Genomic DNA, 18,418 nt, shown 5'->3' with positions numbered 1-18,418 from the left:
CACTGTCTTACTGTGCTTTGGTGACACCTAGTGGTCACACAACATCATCACAGTTTCCCCACACAGTTTAAGGGGAGTGGAGTTCGTGTGATGTGACGCGAGTGTGTGAGCTTACGAACACACAGAGCTCTTGCTATGATGGGTGAAATAGTTGTGAACACTAAATAAAAATCCTTAGTTTGATGGAGTGTTTTTCTCATGAAATACTTTAAATATTTTGTCTTCCTTTGAAGCCTTCATGCAGTAAGTGTGTGTGGTTTATTACAACCTCCCAGCCTGTCTTTGTGGAGGATTACAGGACAGGATTACACTCCTGTACCAATACTACTGACAGCATCACCGTGAAACACAAGGATTTCCAACATCACCCATGGAGTCCAGTGGAGGCTGCTGAGGGGAGGACGGCTCATAGTAATGTCTGGAATGGAATCAATGGAATGGCACCAACCACATCAAAGACATGGTTTCTATGTGTTTGTTACCGTTCCGTTGACTCCATTCCAGCCATATTTATGAGCTGTCCTCCCCTCAGCAGCCTCCACTGATGGAGTCCTTGTTTGATGTAATTCTGCCTGCCAATGTCACTGAACAGAAGGACATGTGGAGGTCACTAAGGGCCTGTTCAGACTTGAGATAAATAGACTTAACATGGACTTAAGTCAATATATTGTTTTACTTAAGTGCATGTTGATTTAATGTACATTATCTCATAGGGCATTGTAAATGAGCCAGGGATACTTCTTTCAAATACTATTTTCAAATACCTGGGTTAAATGCATGGGAGTATATTTGACTATTTTCAAATACTTTCCAAGTGTATTTCCAAATACATTAAAATGTTCAACTACTTGTCTTTTCAAATAAACAATATCTTAATACTTACTTCAAATGTATGTGAGAGTAACTGAGATATTTGAAATAGTATTTGAACCCAGGTGTTCAGGTATCCATGGTGATGCTGAACTGTACTATGTAATGCCTGTTGGACCAGTTACCCCATTCGTGTTTGTTACCCCTTGACACTGATCTAAGGTCAGTTTTGCAGTTTCCCCGATGGTTAACGTTAGGGGCTCAGGAAGCTACGCTTGCTGATCCTAGATCTGTGCATAAGGGGATCTGCTAGTCAACGCAATGTGTTACTCTTGACCTTACAGTGAAAAATAAAACCTGTTCTCTGAAGGAGTCTGAGTATTGGGACACTTCCCTGGTCTTTTCTTCTGAGTCTGCATATAAGGCCACAGCCCTGGTCTGCCCGGACCACATACACATCCTCATTCATATCCCATCTATTTGCCTCCGTTACTTTACTCATCAACGGTGTCTGGACCTAGTCCTCTGGACATCAACACCTAGCCACTACACCCGCCTGCACACTTTGGCCACTGTATGATAGGACTGAATAGATATAAGCAATAGTGGCTTAGATCCTAGCAACAGGCTAAGTGAAATCCTTTCAGGTCTTCATAGGGTATGTACACACAGAAGGCTGCTGAGGGGAGAACGGCTCATAATAATGTCCAGAACGGAGCAAAAGGAATGGCATCAAACACCTGGAAACCATGTGTTTGATGTATTTGATACCATTCCACTTACACTTCTCCAGTCATTACAACAAAGCCCGTCCTCCCCAATTAAGGTGCAACCAACCTCCTGTGGTATGTAGTGTACTTCTCATGGATGTCTGCCTCTAGAAATGTACATTGGTTTGGATAGTCAATCAATCAATCAATCAATCAATCAATCAATCAACATCGTATTTACAGTGTGTGGCCCAGGGTCAGAGACAAAACGTTACACGTGATCCTCTTTTCAAATCAAATCAAAGTTTATTTGTCTCGTGCGTCGATTACAACAGTGAAATGCTTACTTACAGGCTCTAACCAACAGGGCAAAAACGGTATTAGGTGAACAATAGGTAAGTAAAGAAATAAAAACAGTAAAAAAGACAGTGAAAAATAACAGTAGCGATGCTGTAACAGTAGCGAGGCTACATACAGACACCGGTTAGTCAGGCTGATTGAGGTAGTATGTACATGTAGATATGGTTAAAGTGACTATGCATATATGATGAACAGAGTAGCAGTAGCGTAAAAGAGGTGTTTTCCTTACATGTTCTCCTTACATTTGTACATTACTGCTACTAATAAACAAGTGTGAAAATTGATGTCATTCAGCTTGGTCTCCCTCATGTGGATAACTGAACTGTGATGAAATGGAGGTAATGGTTTGTGGTTGATGATGCTGGAAATGGTGATTATGCTGAAAGGAGGATGAAGATGATGGTGACTTCTGCTATCTGTCTTACCACGGATCCATCCTGGTTACAGACACACAGAGAGAGAGAGAGAGAGAGAGAGAGAGAGAGAGAGAGAGAGAGAGACACTACGGACATCTGTTAATGTTCATATTCAAGCGTTATTTGCACAAGGAAGTAGCATTTAGATAAATCCTCCATTCCAAGGAAAACCTCCATAGATAAATAAATATTTGACTTTATAGTAGGTTCATTCTAATCCAATGTTCTCGCATTGTTTAACCTTAACACCCTTATCATACTTCCACATCCCTGTAAATATTGGTACAAGCCCTAGTACTCTGACACATAGACATAGGTCCAGATAAACTGTTTTTTGAAGGAAATAAAATACAGACAACCAATCTAAAAAGCTGATATCAGACCAAGTGGTACAACGGGATCAGACTAAGAGGGGTCAAAGATAAGATGTAGCTTCAGGATGCTCTGGACATACGCTATATTATAAACTGGGTGGTTCCAGCCCTGAATGCTGATTGGCTGGCCGACATGGTATATCAGACCGTATACCGTGAGTTTGACGAAACATTTATGTTTACTGCTCAAATTACATTGGTAATCAGTTTTTAATAGCAAAAAGGCCCGAGGGGGTGTGGTATATGGCCAACATAAGGGCAGTTGTTTGGTACTCCGTACTAAGAACAGCACTTAGATGTGGTATATTGGCCATATACCACACCCCCCCCAGGCCTTACTGTTTAATTATACCCTGTAGTTCTCAGTATCAACTCTCTAATGCCTGACATACTGAGACGTGGTGAGACAAGAAGTAGCATTCATAGTCACAGGCTGTGTCCCAATAATAACTCCTTCCTCCTGAAGTGTACACTCGTTCACTTACTTACTTAGGCCTTTGTATTCTTTGAGGTAAACAGCCCATCGATTTTCAGGCCATCGATGAATCGCCTCCATCTCTTTCGGTCTTTCCACTCCAAACCCTCTGCCTTCATCTCCTGTCCTGTGCTGTCTCCAGGTGGGTCTTCCTCTTTTGTGTTTGCCGTATGGGTTCCATGTTGGGGCCTGCTTTGTGACTGATTTATTGTTTGTTCTGAGTGTGTGATCTGTGTGTGTCGTTCACTACTTCCAACAAAATGTAAACGCAGTGGATTGGTGTAGGTGCGGGATAGAGTTGTGTTTCCATGTTTCTTATAACAGTCATTTTCTGTTAAGTCAGTGAAGGGAAGTGAACTAGTGCACGCTTTGGGAGGACGGAGCGATAATTGGGACGTGGCCACGGTCTTGATATTTGAGAACTAGAGGCAGTTGTGTCACCTTCAGACTTGTAGCTAGATTCTCAGTCCAGTGCAATGTGGCGGACTGACGACAAGACTGAATATCATTGACTGAAAGCATGACACTATATTTACAAATCAATAGAAGATGAAAATCAAACAATAATTGACAGAAGTTTTCCTGTATTTGAACAGTTGATAATATTTGGGGAAATAAGGTTGAAGTTTTCCTCTTGCAGATACTTCTGTGTTATTTGGCCCAGGCACAACACCTGTGTTTGTACAGAGGGTGGGAACGAACATGTCCCAGTTAAGATTACTGACAAACCTTTCATTATTTTTTTCTAATGTCCACACTCAACATGTAATTCCTAATAAGTCCTTTACTTTGGTCACATGTGCCCTGACCTCATCCTTTATAAACAAGTCCTTGGAACTACCCAACTCCACAGACGCTTGCAGGTCCAGATGAAGACAATGATGAAGAAGACGATGCTTCCTCTCCAGCTGATTGTGATCGTTTGTCTGTCTTATGGACAGGCAGATGATTCCACCAATAAGCACTCCATCTCTGATTACAGCTGTGGCCCTCTCTTTAGCCATTTCTCTTGCCTGTCTGCCAAGGTGGGGAACCTGAGGAGGGAGGTTGAGGACTTGAGAAAGTCACGCAACTGTAAGTCTCTTTGGATTTTTATATATTCTTTCTTAATATAATAGTAACTAGATGGACCAGATATACATTTACATTTAAGTCATTTAGCAGACGCTCTTATCCAGAGCGACTTACAAATTGGTGCATTCACCTTATGATATCCAGTGGAACAACCACTTTACAATAGTGCATCTAAATCTTTTAAGGGGGGGGGGGGGGGGGTTAGAAGGATTACTTTATCCTATCCTAGGTATTCCTTAAAGAGGTGGGGTTTCAGGTGTCTCCGGAAGGTGGTGATTGACTCCGCTGTCCTGGTGTCGTGAGGGAGCTTATTCCACCATTGGGGTGCCAGAGCAGCGAACAGTTTTGACTGGGCTGAGCGGGAACTGTGCTTCCTCAGAGGTAGGGGGGCCAGCAGGCCAGAGGTGGATGAACGCAGTGCCCTTGTTTGGGTGTAGGGACTGATCAGAGCCTGAAGGTATGGAGGTGCCGTTCCCTTCACAGCTCCGTAGGCAATAACCATGGTCTTGTAGCGGATGCGAGCTTCAACTAGAAGCCAGTGGAGAGAGCGGAGGAGCGGGGTGACGTGAGAGAACTTGGGAAGGTTGAACACCAGACGGGCTGCGGCGTTCTGGATGAGTTGTAGGGGTTTAATGGCTAAGGCAGGGAGCCCAGCCAACAGCGAGTTGCAGTAATCCAGACGGGAGATGACAAGTGCCTGGATTAGGACCTGCGCCGCTTCCTGTGTGAGGCAGGGTCGTACTCTGCGAATGTTGTAGAGCATGAACCTACAGGATCGGGTCACCGCCTTGATGTTAGTGGAGAACGACAGGGTGTTGTCCAGGATCACGCCAAGGTTCTTAGCACTCTGGGAGGAGGACACAAGGGAGTTGTCAACCGTGATGGCGAGATCATGGAACGGGCAGTCCTTCCCCGGGAGGAAGAGCAGCTCCGTCTTGCCGAGGTTCAGCTTGAGGTGGTGATCCGTCATCCACACTGATATGTCTGACAGACATGCAGAGATGCAATTCGCCGCCTGGTTATCAGAAGGGGGAAAGGAGAAGTTTGTGTGTCGTCTGCATAGCAATGATAGGAGAGACCATGTGAGGATATGACAGAGCCAATATAAATGATATACATGCACAGAAAATGAACAATGACACAACAATGGCCAATAATGAATTATCTGATATGACTGAATAAGTTGATTTGAATTTAAAGGGGAAGTTAAGTATTTTCAAAATGAATGTTAAATGGTTACTCAACTTGCAAGATGTCTATATATGGGTGAAGACAAACTTTAATACATGGGTTGGTTTTCTTTATAACGCCACTACAAACATCAGCTAACTTTAGCCACTCACACTTAATGGAGAGTCTGGATGTTTCATCTGTAGATGCTCGACAGATAGTCATACTATCAACAAATCTGTTGATAAGCAACTGCTTGCTAAGGATAAGGTTAGGGTTAGGTTTAGAATAAGGTTAAAGGTTAAGTTTAGGGTTAGGGTAGGGCTTAAGGTTAGAGCTAGGGTTAGGGTTAGCAGATAGTTTGTTGAAATGCTGCTGATAGTTCTGTAAAGCATGGACTATCCAAATAAAGTGTTACTCTTTAGCCACTGCTAGTTAAACATGTATGCAGGTGATGGGGCAAAAAAACGTAAATGTCAAATCTACCGAAATCAACTCATTTATATGTTTTGTTATACTCAGCTGTGGGTGTGGCCTTCTCAGCTGCCCTGAGACCTCCTACCCAGGACAAGCAGGGCTTCGGCAACACCGGGCCCTTCCAGGCAGACACCAACCTGGTCCACACTCACGTCATCACCAACGTTGGTAACGCCTTCAGCCCCAGGACAGGTCAGCCGCTGAAATATTATTGCAATTTACATAGACAACTCCCACTGCATCTGCATTTTCACATATAATTCTTACTTTGTCTGGCTGAAACATTCCCAGATAACATATTGGCTTCATAAGAACGACATATCAATGGGTCACAAATCATCTTAAACTGTATTTCATGCTCTATAAAGGATTAATAAAGATACACTACGAATAAAGCGGGACCTTTAGGGTTGGATAACTTGCCATTATAAATGGTTTAATAATGCTTTATAAATCAGAAATTCTTATGAATTTCCTTGTCGACCCATACAGGAGCATTCACAGCACCAGTAAATGGAGTCTACTACTTCACTTTCACTTCCTATGCCTGGATAAAGGAGGCCAACATCGGGGTGGCCCTTTACAAGAACCATGAGCAGGTAGTTCTGGTCGATGAGTATCAGGACAAGGGGGACAACGAAGACTTTGCGTCCAACGGGGCCACCCTGCAGCTGGCCAAAGGAGACACGGTTTCCCTGGTCCTACCGTCTGGTTTCCAGGTGACCAGTAACGCTTTCAAAAACTTCAGCACCTTCAGTGGCTTCCTGCTCTTCCACGTTGAAGGAGGACAGTGAGAGACTGAGGGGTTCAGGGTTTAAGTTGGGAGGGTTCTCCACTTAATTTCCACACATTATGTTCTCTTTTGCTGTCATTTACATGTGTGTGAGGCAATAAAAGCAATATTAAAGCAGCAATCGTTTCTTTAGTGAATTCATGGTTTGCAGCAATGACTTTGGTATTGCTCCTTTTGATCATGTTATCAATTTAGATGAATTTAATTTAGATTAGATTAAACCGGGATATGGCAGCAGGGGATTTAAATATATTTGTAGTAAATCAGATTAAGATTAGGAACCCGGATCCACCTAAAGCCCTTGTGACACTAATGATCTCCAATACACATGGAGAAGTCTCTGTCCAAATATCATGGACTATACTTTTATTAGTATTCTTGAAACAGTTACAACCAAATATTGCACATCAAACTATATTTTATAACAACAACTTTACATTGTACAAAAAATTTAAAGTTGCTGTCATTGGGGTGAGACTCGTGGGTTCTTGCTGACGGAGGACAGGGCGGTATCAGCTTCAGAGCCCACTGGTTCTGAGGCCCAGGGGTTCAGACCACACAGCAAGAAAGGAACAGCACAGTCCCGGAACTGGACAGAGATAGACAGATACACAACACACTCAGAGGAACAACATGGACCCGGTGGTGGAAAAAGTACCGTATTGTCATACTTGAGTAAAAGTCAAAATACCTTAATAGAAAATGACTCAAGTAAAAGTGAAAGTCACCCAGTAAAGTAGTACTTGAGTAAAAGTATAAAAGTATTTGGTTTTGAATATACTTAAGTATCAAAAGTAAAAGTATAAATCATTTTAAAATCCTTATATTAAGCAAACCAGATGACACCATTTTTTGGTTTTTAGAATTATTTTTACAAATGAAGCATGTGTGTTTAGTAAATCCACCAAATCAGAGGCAGTAGGGATGACCAGGGATGTTTTCTTAATAAATGCATAAATTGGAAAACATTTCTGTCCTGCTAAGCATTCAAAATGTAACGAGTACTTTTGGGTGTCAAGGAAAATGTATGGAGTAAAGAGTACCTTATTTTCTTTAGGAATGTAGTGAAGTAAAAGTAAAAGTTGTCAAAAATATAAATAGTAAAATAAAGTACAGATACCCCCAAAACCTACTTAGGTAGAACTTTCAAGTATTTTTACTTAAGTACTTTACACCACTGCATGTACTACACTAGCTAGATAATACTCAGAAAACACATTAACAACATGTACTAAACTAGCTAGATAATACTCTCAGAAAACACATTAACAACATGGACTACACCAACTAGATAATACTCTCAGACAACACAGTAAGAACATGGACTACACCAGCTAGTTAACACTCTCAGAAAACACATTAACAACATGTACTACACCAGCTAGATAATACTCTCAGAAAACACATTAACAACAGGGACTACACCAGCTAGATAATACTCTCAGAAAACACAGTAACAACATGTACTACACCAACTAGATAATACTCTCAGAAAACACATTAACAACATGTACTACACCAGCTAGATAATACTCTCAGAAAACACAGTAACAACATGGACTACACCAACTAGATAATACTCTCAGAAAACACATTAACAACATGTACTACACCAGCTAGATAATACTCTCAGAAAACAGAGTAACAACATGGACTACACCAGCTCGTTAACACTCTCAGAAAACACAGTAACAACATGTACTACACCAGCTAGATAATACTCTCAGAAAATACAGTAACAACATGGACTACACCAGCTAGTTAACACTCTCAGAAAACACAGTAACAACATGTACTACACCAGCTAGATAATACTCTCAGAAAACACATTAACAACATGTACTACACCAGCTAGATAATACTCTCAGAAAACACATTAACAACATGGACTACACCAGCTAGATAATACTCAGAAAACACATTAACAACATGTACTACACCAGCTAGATAATACTCTCAGAAAACACATTAACAACATGGACTACACCAGCTAGTTAACACTTTCAGAAAACACAGTAACAACATGTACTACACCAGCTAGATAATACTCTCAGAAAACACAGTAACAACATGGACTACACCAGCTAGTTAACACTCTCAGAAAACACAGTAACAACATGTACTACACCAGCTAGATAATACTCTCAGAAAACACATTAACAACATGTACTACACCAGCTAGATAATACTCTCAGAAAACACATTAACAACATGGACTACACCAGCTAGATAATACTCAGAAAACACATTAACAACATGTACTACACCAGCTAGATAATACTCTCAGAAAACACATTAACAACATGGACTACACCAGCTAGTTAACACTTTCAGAAAACACATTAACAACATGGACTACACCAGCTAGATAATACTCTCAGAAAACACATTAACAACATGTACTACACCAGCTAGATAATACTCTCAGAAAACACATTAACAACATGGACTACACCAGCTAGATAATACTCAGAAAACACATTAACAACATGTACTACACCAGCTAGATAATACTCTCAGAAAACACATTAACAACATGGACTACACCAGCTAGTTAACACTTTCAGAAAACACAGTAACAACATGTACTACACCAGCTAGATAATACTCTCAGAAAACACAGTAACAACATGGACTACACCAGCTAGTTAACACTCTCAGAAAACACAGTAACAACATGTACTACACCAGCTAGATAATACTCTCAGAAAACACATTAACAACATGTACTACACCAGCTAGATAATACTCTCAGAAAACACATTAACAACATGGACTACACCAGCTAGATAATACTCAGAAAACACATTAACAACATGTACTACACCAGCTAGATAATACTCTCAGAAAACACATTAAAGTGACTAGTGATAGATTTATTTCATACATTTTTAATTATTAAAGTGGCTAGAGAGTGAGTCAGTATGTTGGCAGCAGCCACTCAATGTTAGTGATGGCTGTTTAACAGTCTGATGGCCTTGAGATAGAAGCTGTTTTTCAGGTCTCTCGGTCCCCGCTTTGATGCACATGTACTGACCTCGCCTTCTGGATGATAGCGTGGTGAACAGGCAGTGGCTCGGGTGGTTGTTGTCCTTGATGATCTTTTTGGCCTTCCTGTGACATCGGGTGGTGTAGGTGTCCTGGAGGGAAGATAGTTTGCCCCCGGTGATGCGTTGTGCAGACCTCACTACCCTCTGGAGAGCCTTACGGTTATGGGCGGAGCAGTTGCCGTACCAGGCAGTGATATAGCCCGACAGGATGCTCTCGATTGTGCATCTGTAAAAGTTTGTGAGTGTTTTTGGTGACAAGCCAAATTTCTTCAGCCTCCTGAGGTTGAAGAGGCGCTGTTGCGCCTTCTTCACCACGCTGTCTGTGTGGTTGGACCATTTCAGTTTGTCCATGATGTGTACGCCGAGGAACTTAAAACTTTCCACCTTCTCCACTACTGTCCCGTCGATGTGGATAGGGGGGTGCTCCCTCTGCTGTTTCCTGAAGTCCACGATCATCTCCTTTGTTTTGTTGACATTGAGTGTGAGGTTATTTTCCTGACACCACACTCCGAGGGCCCTCACCTCCTCCCTGTAGGCCGTCTCGTCGTTGTTGGTAATCAAGCCTACCACTGTAGTGTCGTCTGCAAACTTAATGATTGAGTTGGAGGCGTGCATGGCCACGCAGTCATGGGTGAACAGGGAGTACAGGAGAGGGCTGAGAACGCACCCTTGTGGGGCCCCAGTGTTGAGGATCAGCGGGGTGGAGATGTTGTTTCCTACCCTCACCACCTGGGGGCGGCCCGTCAGGAAGTCCAGGACACAGTTGCACAGGGCGGGGTCGAGACCCAGGGTCTCGAGCTTAATGACGAGTTTGGAGGGTACTATGGTGTTAAATGCTGAGCTGAAATCGATGAACAGCATTCTTACATAGGTATTCCTCTTGTCCAGATGGGTGTAACACACTTTGTGTCACACACTGTCCTTACGTGACATAAGAGGAACTTTAGATAACAATGGGACATTGGGATTGACAAGATATCCTGGGGTAATCTACAGTCCTTTCTACTGACTGAACAATGTTATGTCCCTTCATGGGTGAGTGGGGTTTTATCAAGGGCTTTATGATGTCACAGTAACTGAAACAATGATAGGTTATAGACTTTTCCTAATGTTAACCTGTGGTATCCAGAAAGAGGCAAAAGGGTTCTAGGAATTGACTGTGTATGTGTGTGTGTGTGTACACAGTATATGTGTACAGCTGACCTTTAACCCCATATTCCTAACAGATGCAAGAAGCTCCAGGTAATTCACACATGTTTATTGGATTAAAATGTGTTGCACTCTACAGACATACATTAACGGTGTTATTGACTACAAGCTAGCTAACAGAGGCACGGTCCAAGGCCACAAAACTATACGCCAAATGCCATTCAGGCATCCCAAGTTGATTGTGATACATACTGCCAGTGTTAAAACAACCAGACAAAATCTAAATGTGGTAAAATTAAAACCAACAAAGAACAGATTACATTTTCATTCAACAATAGTAACAGGTGAGTCAGACAATGATACTCTCCATCACAGTGTTTTCTCCCTCAGTGAGAATCTTAATGAAGGACATCAGTGAGTGTTAATGACTCATTTACATCATGTTAGTCCCTGATTCAGACAGAGACAGTATCCTCTGATACAGTCACCTTACCTGGTAACACTCTCAGAGGGTGGAGAAAACATAGATTCCTGATGTATGGAAAGACTCTCTCAGTGAAAGTGTGTGTGAATGCGTGTAGATGTGTGTTATTGACAGCGTCAGAGAATGACAGCTTTCCTCCTTCCCAGTCTAGCTGCACTCTGATCCTCTTGGGATTCTGTCTCACTGTGAAGGGAGTGAGTGGCTTATTTGGTACATGTGTGTTATAATCACCACCACCAAACAACACAACCCAGGATCCATGCCAATAACCATTGTATTCCTTCCTCTGGACAGACTCTGTGATCACACCCAGGTCCCAGCCTTTATTCTTCCTAATATCAATGTCCCAGCTGTGTGTTCCTGAGTTAAAACCCTCAGAGACCAGGACCATTCTATGGCTCTCAAACCTCTCTGGGTTGTCTGGAAGCTGCTGTTCCTCATCACTGTATCTCACACTGGTCAGATCATCAGACAGGATGAGTTCTGGGTGGGCAGTGTTGGGGTCCAGAGTCAATGGAGCTGGACAGAGAGAACACAAACACACTAGATGAATTCAAATGTAGGGGTAATACGTTACTGCATATGATATATAATGCTATGTGTTGTTACATACATCACCGTTCAAAAGATTGGGGTCACTTAGAAATGTCCTTGTTTTTGAAAGAAAAGCAATTTTTTTTTACCATTAAAATAACATCAAATATATCAGAAATACAGTGTAGACATTGTTAATGTTGTAAATGACTATTGTAGCTGGAAACGGCAGATTTTTAATGGAATATCTACATAGTTGTACAGAGGCCCATTATCAGCAACCATCACTCCTGTGTTCCAATGGCACGTTGTGTTAACTAATCCAAGTTTATCATTTTAAAAGGCTAATTGATCATTAGAAAACCCTTTTGCAATTATGTTAGCACAGCTGAAAACTGTGGTGCTGATTAAAGAAAAGCCATATCTCAGACTGGCCAATAAAAAGAAAAGATTAAGATGGGCAAAAGAACACAGACACTGGACAGAGGAACTCTGCCTAGAAGGCCAGCATCGCGGAGTCGCCTCTTCACTGTTGACGTTGTTTCTCAAACTAGACACTCTAATTTACTTGTCTTCTTGCTCAGTTGTGCACCGGGGCCTCCCACTCCTCTTTCTATTCTGGTTAGAGACAGTTTGAGCTGTTCTGTGAAGGGACACAGAATTGTACGAGATCTTCAGTTTCTTGGCAATTTCTCGCATGGCATGGCCTTCATTTCTCAGAACAAGAATCGACTGACGAGTTTCAGAAGAAAGTTCTTGATTTCTGGCCATTTTGAGCCTGTAATCGAACCCACAAATGCTGACGCTCCAGATACTCAACTAGTGTATAGAAGGCCAGTTTTATTGCTTCATTAGCACAACAGTTTTCAGCTGTGCCAACATATTTGCAAAAGGGGTTTCTAATGATCAATTAGCCTTTTAAAATGATCAACTTGGATTAGCTAGCACAATGTCCAATGGAACACAGGAGTGAAGGTTGCTGATAATGGGCCTCTGTACGATAATGGGAATCTGTACGACTATGTAGATATTCCATAAAAAATCTGCTGTTTCCAGCTACAATAGTCATTTACAACATTAACAATGTCTACACTGTATTTCTGATTTGATGTTATTTTAATGGACAAAATGTTTTGCTTTTCTTTCAAAAACAAGGACATTTCTAAGTGACCCCAAACTTTTGAACGGTAGTGTATGTGCACATGATAAGCATTTCGCTACAGTTGCAATAACATCTGCTAACCATGTGTATGTGACCAATACTATTTGATTTGATTACTTATTGTAAGATCCTCTGTAAACGAACAAAACAAATGTACAGTATGTACGTAATTCTAAATATCATTCACTGTCTATTTTTTCAGTATTGGAGAGTTTTAGAAGTGGTCCAATATACACAGTGTACAAAATATTAAGAACACCTTCCTAATATTTTTTGCAATCAGAACAGGCTCAATTCGTCAGGACATGGACTCTAGAAAGTGTCGGAAGCATTCTACAGGGATGCTGGCCCATCTTGACTCCAATGCTTCCCAAAGTTCTTTCAAGCTGGCTGGATGTCCTTTGGGTGGTGGCTCATACTTGATACTCACAGGAAACTGTTGAGCTTGAAATCCCCATCCGTGTTGCAGCAGTTCTTGACGAAAACCGGTGCGCCTGGCACCAACTACCACACCACGTTCAAAGGTAATTAAATATTTTGTCTTGCCTATTCACCCTCTGAATAGCACACAATCCACGTTTCAACTGTCTCAAGGATTTAAAATCCTTCTTAAACTTGTCTCCTCCCCTTTACCTACACTGATTGAAGTGGATTTAACAAGTGACATCAATTACGAATCATGGCTTCACCTGGTCAGTCTATATCATTGAAAGAGCAGGTGTTCTTAATGTTTTGTACACTCAGTGTTTAATACCCATTATATCTAAAAGACCTACTCACTGTAGTGAACTACTCCCTGCATCTTCTCCCAGACTCTGAACTGCAGGTTTCCCAGGTGCTTTGCCACGTCTATCAGCGCTCCTGAAACCCTCTCTGGATCTGGCAGTGTGCACTGGGCTCAGGAAGAACATTCTGGAGTCAGTACCTCTGTGGCCTTACTTTTGATATGACTTTTATTTTGGCGTAATGTATTGAGGCACTGATATTTTGTTCCATGGGGACTTTTATTTTGAAAGCAATAGTATTCCCAGGGGCACCTGCTCGTGTCGGGAGAGGGTGGAAGAAAAAAAGACTAGAGTGAATCTTCATGACTGAATGGCTGCATCTCCTGGTCCAGGAGACATTACACTACAAGTAATAGTTTTCAGTTGTGTTTTGGTGGTGGAGATAGTGTTCAATACCTACAACATGAATTAAGGGTTACACTAGTGTGGGGTTGGATACAGAACCACAGAGAAGAGAGAGACATAATAAAGTCCCCTTACCTTTTCACTGTATCCTTGTAGTTCTGTAGGGAAACAACATAACACATTAATAGATGTATTGATCATAGCAAATCAATCTAAAACATATCAATTGATTACTACAATATTTATTTCATAATTGATAGGGCTGTTGATTTATCAGCGGTAGATTAGTCCTTACCTGCAGGAATGAGATGTCCTCAGCTCCCAGCTCGTCCTCTATGGTTCTGATTGTGTCTGAAAGTGATGATATCTCTCTGCTCATCTTCTCAATCTTCTTCTTCATTATCTGACTCTTCTGCTCCTCTTCCTCCTTCAGTGCAGCTATCCTGGTTCTCTCTTCTTGATATAGAAACTGATGAAACTTCTTAAACCCCATCTTAATCAGCCTCTCTGTGTGCTGGCCCTGGCTCTGGACACAGCAGAGAGGAATGTCAAAGATATCATCAATATCTATAATTCCACAGGGTAGTGATAAATCTTCACAGTATCAGGGCTCTAACCTTATGAAAACCCAATTCTTTCATTTGCAAGCTAAAATTACGTTTAATCTTTTCACAAATAGTTTCATTTATTTATGGGGGGTCATAAACCTTAAACCTTGTGGACCATCGTTGTGGTCCCCCTCTGGTGGTCGACCCGGTTAGGGTGTCTGCAAATGAAGAAGTCCGCTCCAAGGCTGGGCAGCGGATGTCCGGAATGGGATCGCCGTTCCGGACCCGTCGTCTAGCCTTGGATTGGACGCAAGATTGAATCGAAAGATTGAACCCAACATGGGAGGACTGTCATGACGTTATGACCCCCCATAAATACCTTTCTCCCATCCCTCTCTCTCTGACTCTACTGAAGGACTCTTGAATAGCCTTTGTTAAACATAGAGAGTCTGGGAACATCAAACAAGTGGGGGGAAAGGAACCATATTTCGGTAATAGAACCAGTTGAAAATATGCGTTGGTACTTAATGTATATGATGTCTGTTCGGTGGTCATCTGAGACATTATGACTGATGACAGGACGACATAAACTGTATCTGGGAAAGTCTACACATTCTAGTTATCAGATTCACATGGAATTGTTGTGCAAATTAAATGAAACTATTTGTGAAAAGATTAAACGTAATTTTAGCTTCCAAATGAGAGAATTTGGTTTTCATAAGGTTAGAGCCCTGCTCAATCAGTGGCCTGCCCCTGTGAAGAGACATGGGTTATAAACTATGAAACACACCCTTCTCCCCCTCCACTATATAAGCCCTTGACGAAAATGTAACCTCCTGTTCCAAGGACGATAGGACGACGGTTCATACGTTAAAAAGGACTAACATGCCAACTACTGAACTTTGAACTCTTATTCACTAAAGAAGTGAGACCTCCTAGCCGTTGAGTTAGCAACAGCAGCTGTAAACGTGGGCTAGGAAAGAACGGACGATGCATCCAGTCTAACACACAACGAAGATACTACAACGTATCCAATTTACCACCAGAGACATTCTTCCGAGGACAGGAAGATCTCTGTTGGCCAACACGGCCAGCATCTACGACCAACCTACCAAAGCGCAGCTCAAAGTAAATACTTATTGCATTTTCCTTTTCCAAATTGGCGGTAATTTAGAATGCATAAGATACTGTATTTACGAAAGCTTAGCTTGTCCCTTTGTTCCTCAGTCTTCCCGCTCTTTCATTCAAGCCCAACCCCCTCTCTTTGTGTAACAAGCCATCATACAGGTTCCGTCCACCAGGGAAGTTTTCTGTATGACATAATTTGCATTCTGTGTATATGTAATTCTGTGTGATTGGTTAGGTATTTAGTAAATAAATAATTAAACCCAATTTTGCATTGCTGATTCAACTTGTTAGCCAAGGTTCGTGAAGATAACCAAGAATTTACAACTTTCAGATGAGACTGAATAAGGTGACGATTAATATTGACTGCTATTGATGTAAAATAGAACTAGGTCTTTCAGAGTTTATTCGGAGGATAACAGCTCTATAAACACTCTTTCGTGGTGCCCCGACTTTATAGCTAATTACATTTACATGATTAGCTTAATCAGGTAATATTAATTACAGAGAAATTATTTTATAGAATAGCATGTCATATCACTTAATCCGGCATAGCCAAAGACACGACAGGTGGTCACACCAAATATGGTTATGAAGCCAAGGGATGGTCATACCAAATATGGATTTGATCTAGATTTTTCTTCTGTTCACTCACTTTGCATTAGTTAATTGATAAATATAATCTATTAACATGTCTATTTTTTAAAGCATTCTTACTTTATAGCATTTTTTCACACCTGGCTAAAACCTTTGGACTGTACTGTATATATATATTTGTTGTGTGTCTATATCGCTTGATCTCTGTTGATGTATGTTGCTGTCTCTGTAACTCTCTCTCTGTCTCTGTAACTCTCTCTCTGTCTCTGTGCCTCTCTCTGTCTCTGTGCCTCTCTCTTTGTCTCTGTGCCTCTCTCTCTGTCTCTGTGCCTCTCTATGTCTCTGTGCCTCTCTCTCTGTCTCTGTAACTCTCTGTCTCTGTAACTCTCTCTCTGTCTCTGTGCCTCTCTCTCTGTCTCTGTGCCTCTCTCTCTGTCTCTGTGCCTCTCTCTCTGTCTCTGTGCCTCTCTCTCTGTCTCTGTGCCCCTCTCTCTGTCTCTGTGCCTCTCTCTCTGTCTCTGTAACTCTCTGTCTCTGTAACTCTCTCTCTGTCTCTGTGCCTCTCTCTCTGTCTCTGTGCCTCTCTCTCTGTCTCTGTCCCTCTCTCTCTGTCTCTGTAACTCTCTGTCTCTGTGCCTCTCTCTCTGTCTCTGTAACTCTCTGTCTCCGTGCCTCTCTCTCTGTCTCTGTGCCTCTCTCTCTGTCTCTGTGCCTCTCTCTCTGTCTCTGTGCCTCTCTCTCTGTCTCTGTGCCTCTCGCTCTGTCTCTGTGCCTCTCTCTCTGTCTCTGTGCCTCTCTCTCTGTCTCTGTGCCTCTCTCTCTGTCTCTGTGCCTCTCTCTCTGTCTCTGTGCCTCTCTCTCTGTCTCCGTGCCTCTCTCTCTGTCTCTGTGCCTCTCTCTCTGTCTCTGTGCCTCTCTCTCTGTCTCTGTGCCTCTCTCTCTGTCTCTGTGCCTCTCTCTCTGTCTCTGTAACTCTCTCTCTGTCTCTGTGCCTCTCTCTCTGTCTCTGTGCCTCTCTCTCTGTCTCTGTGCCTCTCTCTCTGTCTCTGTGCCTCTCTCTCTGTCTCTGTGCCTCTCTATCTGTCTGTGAGCTTTCTGTGTTTCTCATATTGCAGTGTGGTCATAATGTGTCACACACCGTATCTTGGGACTCTGTCTTGTGATTTGCAGAGCCATGCCTGGTTCACACCGTCTACTCCATGCTAGTGTGAACTATGCTCTCTGGTGTGCCGTATTGACATCTGCCTCTACCAAGTTCACTGGTTCTGTCTCTATCACTCTGTCTCACTCTCTCTGTGTGTTCCTCTCTTTCTCTCTTCTCTTCCTGCCTCTCTCTATTTCTTTCCTCCTCCCATGTGCCTCTGACAACACCAAACACCTCCCCCCTTGCCCCCTGCCTCTCTCTCTCTCTCTCTCTCTCTCTCTCTCTCTCTCTCTCTCTCTCTCTCTCTCTTCCTCTCTCTCTCTCTCTCTGTTTCTGTTTCTCTCTCATGTGTCCCCCACCACCACCACCTTGCCCCCCCCTTCCTAAATAGCAGTGGCCCATAAGCTAAGGAGCCAATCCCAGGGCTCAGAGTCACGGCCTCTCCTCCCCCTCCACAGGCTGAGTTGCCCCTCCCATTCTGGTAAATACATGATCTCTCTCACTTTCACTTCATTTTCCTCACTTTCAGTTCATATGTCTTTCTGTATGTCAAGACGTCTATCTTTGTGTCCACTGCTTATCTGTGCCTATTCTATTCTCCACTTCTAATTACTCTGTATGAACTGTGTTTCTGTCCCCTTCAGACATACTGCCTTATAGTCCCTGTTTACTTATTCTCTGCTTCTTCTTGTTGCCTGGGTGATGTCCTCTCTTTCCCTTGTATCTTCCCCTGCACTTTGCCATAATGTTCTTCTTCATCCTTGACTCCCTGTCTTTCTCTCTCTCTCCTTCTGTTCTTGCTGCCCATGTTTTTCTGTTCATCATTCCACCATTTG

The 18,418-nt window shown here is 42.3% G+C and overlaps 2 protein-coding genes across 2 annotated transcripts; one reads left to right on the top strand and one right to left on the bottom strand.

Annotated features, from left to right (window-relative positions):
* The first annotated feature begins 3,834 nt into the window (after positions 1-3,834).
* Positions 3,835-6,780, top strand: LOC123726196 (cerebellin-1). The gene is made up of 3 exons (XM_045692993.2): positions 3,835-4,219; positions 5,912-6,058; positions 6,359-6,780. Exons 1-3 carry the CDS (start codon positions 3,943-3,945, stop codon positions 6,658-6,660), a joined length of 726 nt encoding a protein of 241 aa, XP_045548949.2. The 5' UTR covers positions 3,835-3,942; the 3' UTR covers positions 6,661-6,780.
* Positions 6,781-10,952: 4,172 nt separating this feature from the next.
* LOC123726131 (zinc-binding protein A33) lies at positions 10,953-14,034 on the bottom strand. Its single transcript, XM_082959690.1, has 3 exons — positions 14,019-14,034; positions 13,819-13,935; positions 10,953-11,861 (listed from the first exon to the last, which is right to left on the bottom strand). The coding sequence occupies exons 1-3, from the start codon at positions 14,032-14,034 to the stop codon at positions 11,314-11,316; spliced, it is 681 nt and encodes a 226-aa protein (XP_082815816.1). The 3' UTR covers positions 10,953-11,313.
* Between the last annotated feature and the right edge of the window lie 4,384 nt (positions 14,035-18,418).

Source organism: Salmo salar, chromosome 13, assembly GCF_965601325.2.
Source record: "Salmo salar chromosome 13, fSalSal1, whole genome shotgun sequence".
Taxonomy (NCBI): domain Eukaryota; kingdom Metazoa; phylum Chordata; class Actinopteri; order Salmoniformes; family Salmonidae; genus Salmo; species Salmo salar.
The sequence above is the reverse complement of the archived record's forward strand: the minus strand, read 5'-3'. Positions and strand labels throughout refer to the sequence as shown.

What these genes read in the sequence shown, in the direction of transcription:
- LOC123726196 (XM_045692993.2), top strand. Translation starts at nt 3,943, where the DNA reads ATGTGCCCTGACCTCATCCTTTATAAACAAGTCCTTGGAACTACCCAA. An exon ending in CTTGAGAAAGTCACGCAACT is followed by an intron (nt 4,220 to 5,911) that starts GTAAGTCTCTTT and finishes TGTTATACTCAG; the next exon opens with CTGTGGGTGTGGCCTTCTCA. An exon ending in CGCCTTCAGCCCCAGGACAG is followed by an intron (nt 6,059 to 6,358) that starts GTCAGCCGCTGA and finishes CGACCCATACAG; the next exon opens with GAGCATTCACAGCACCAGTA.
- LOC123726131 (XM_082959690.1), bottom strand. An exon ending in GCAGGGAGTAGTTCACTACA is followed by an intron (nt 11,862 to 13,818) that starts GTGAGTAGGTCT and finishes CTCTCTGTCCAG; the next exon opens with CTCCATTGACTCTGGACCCC.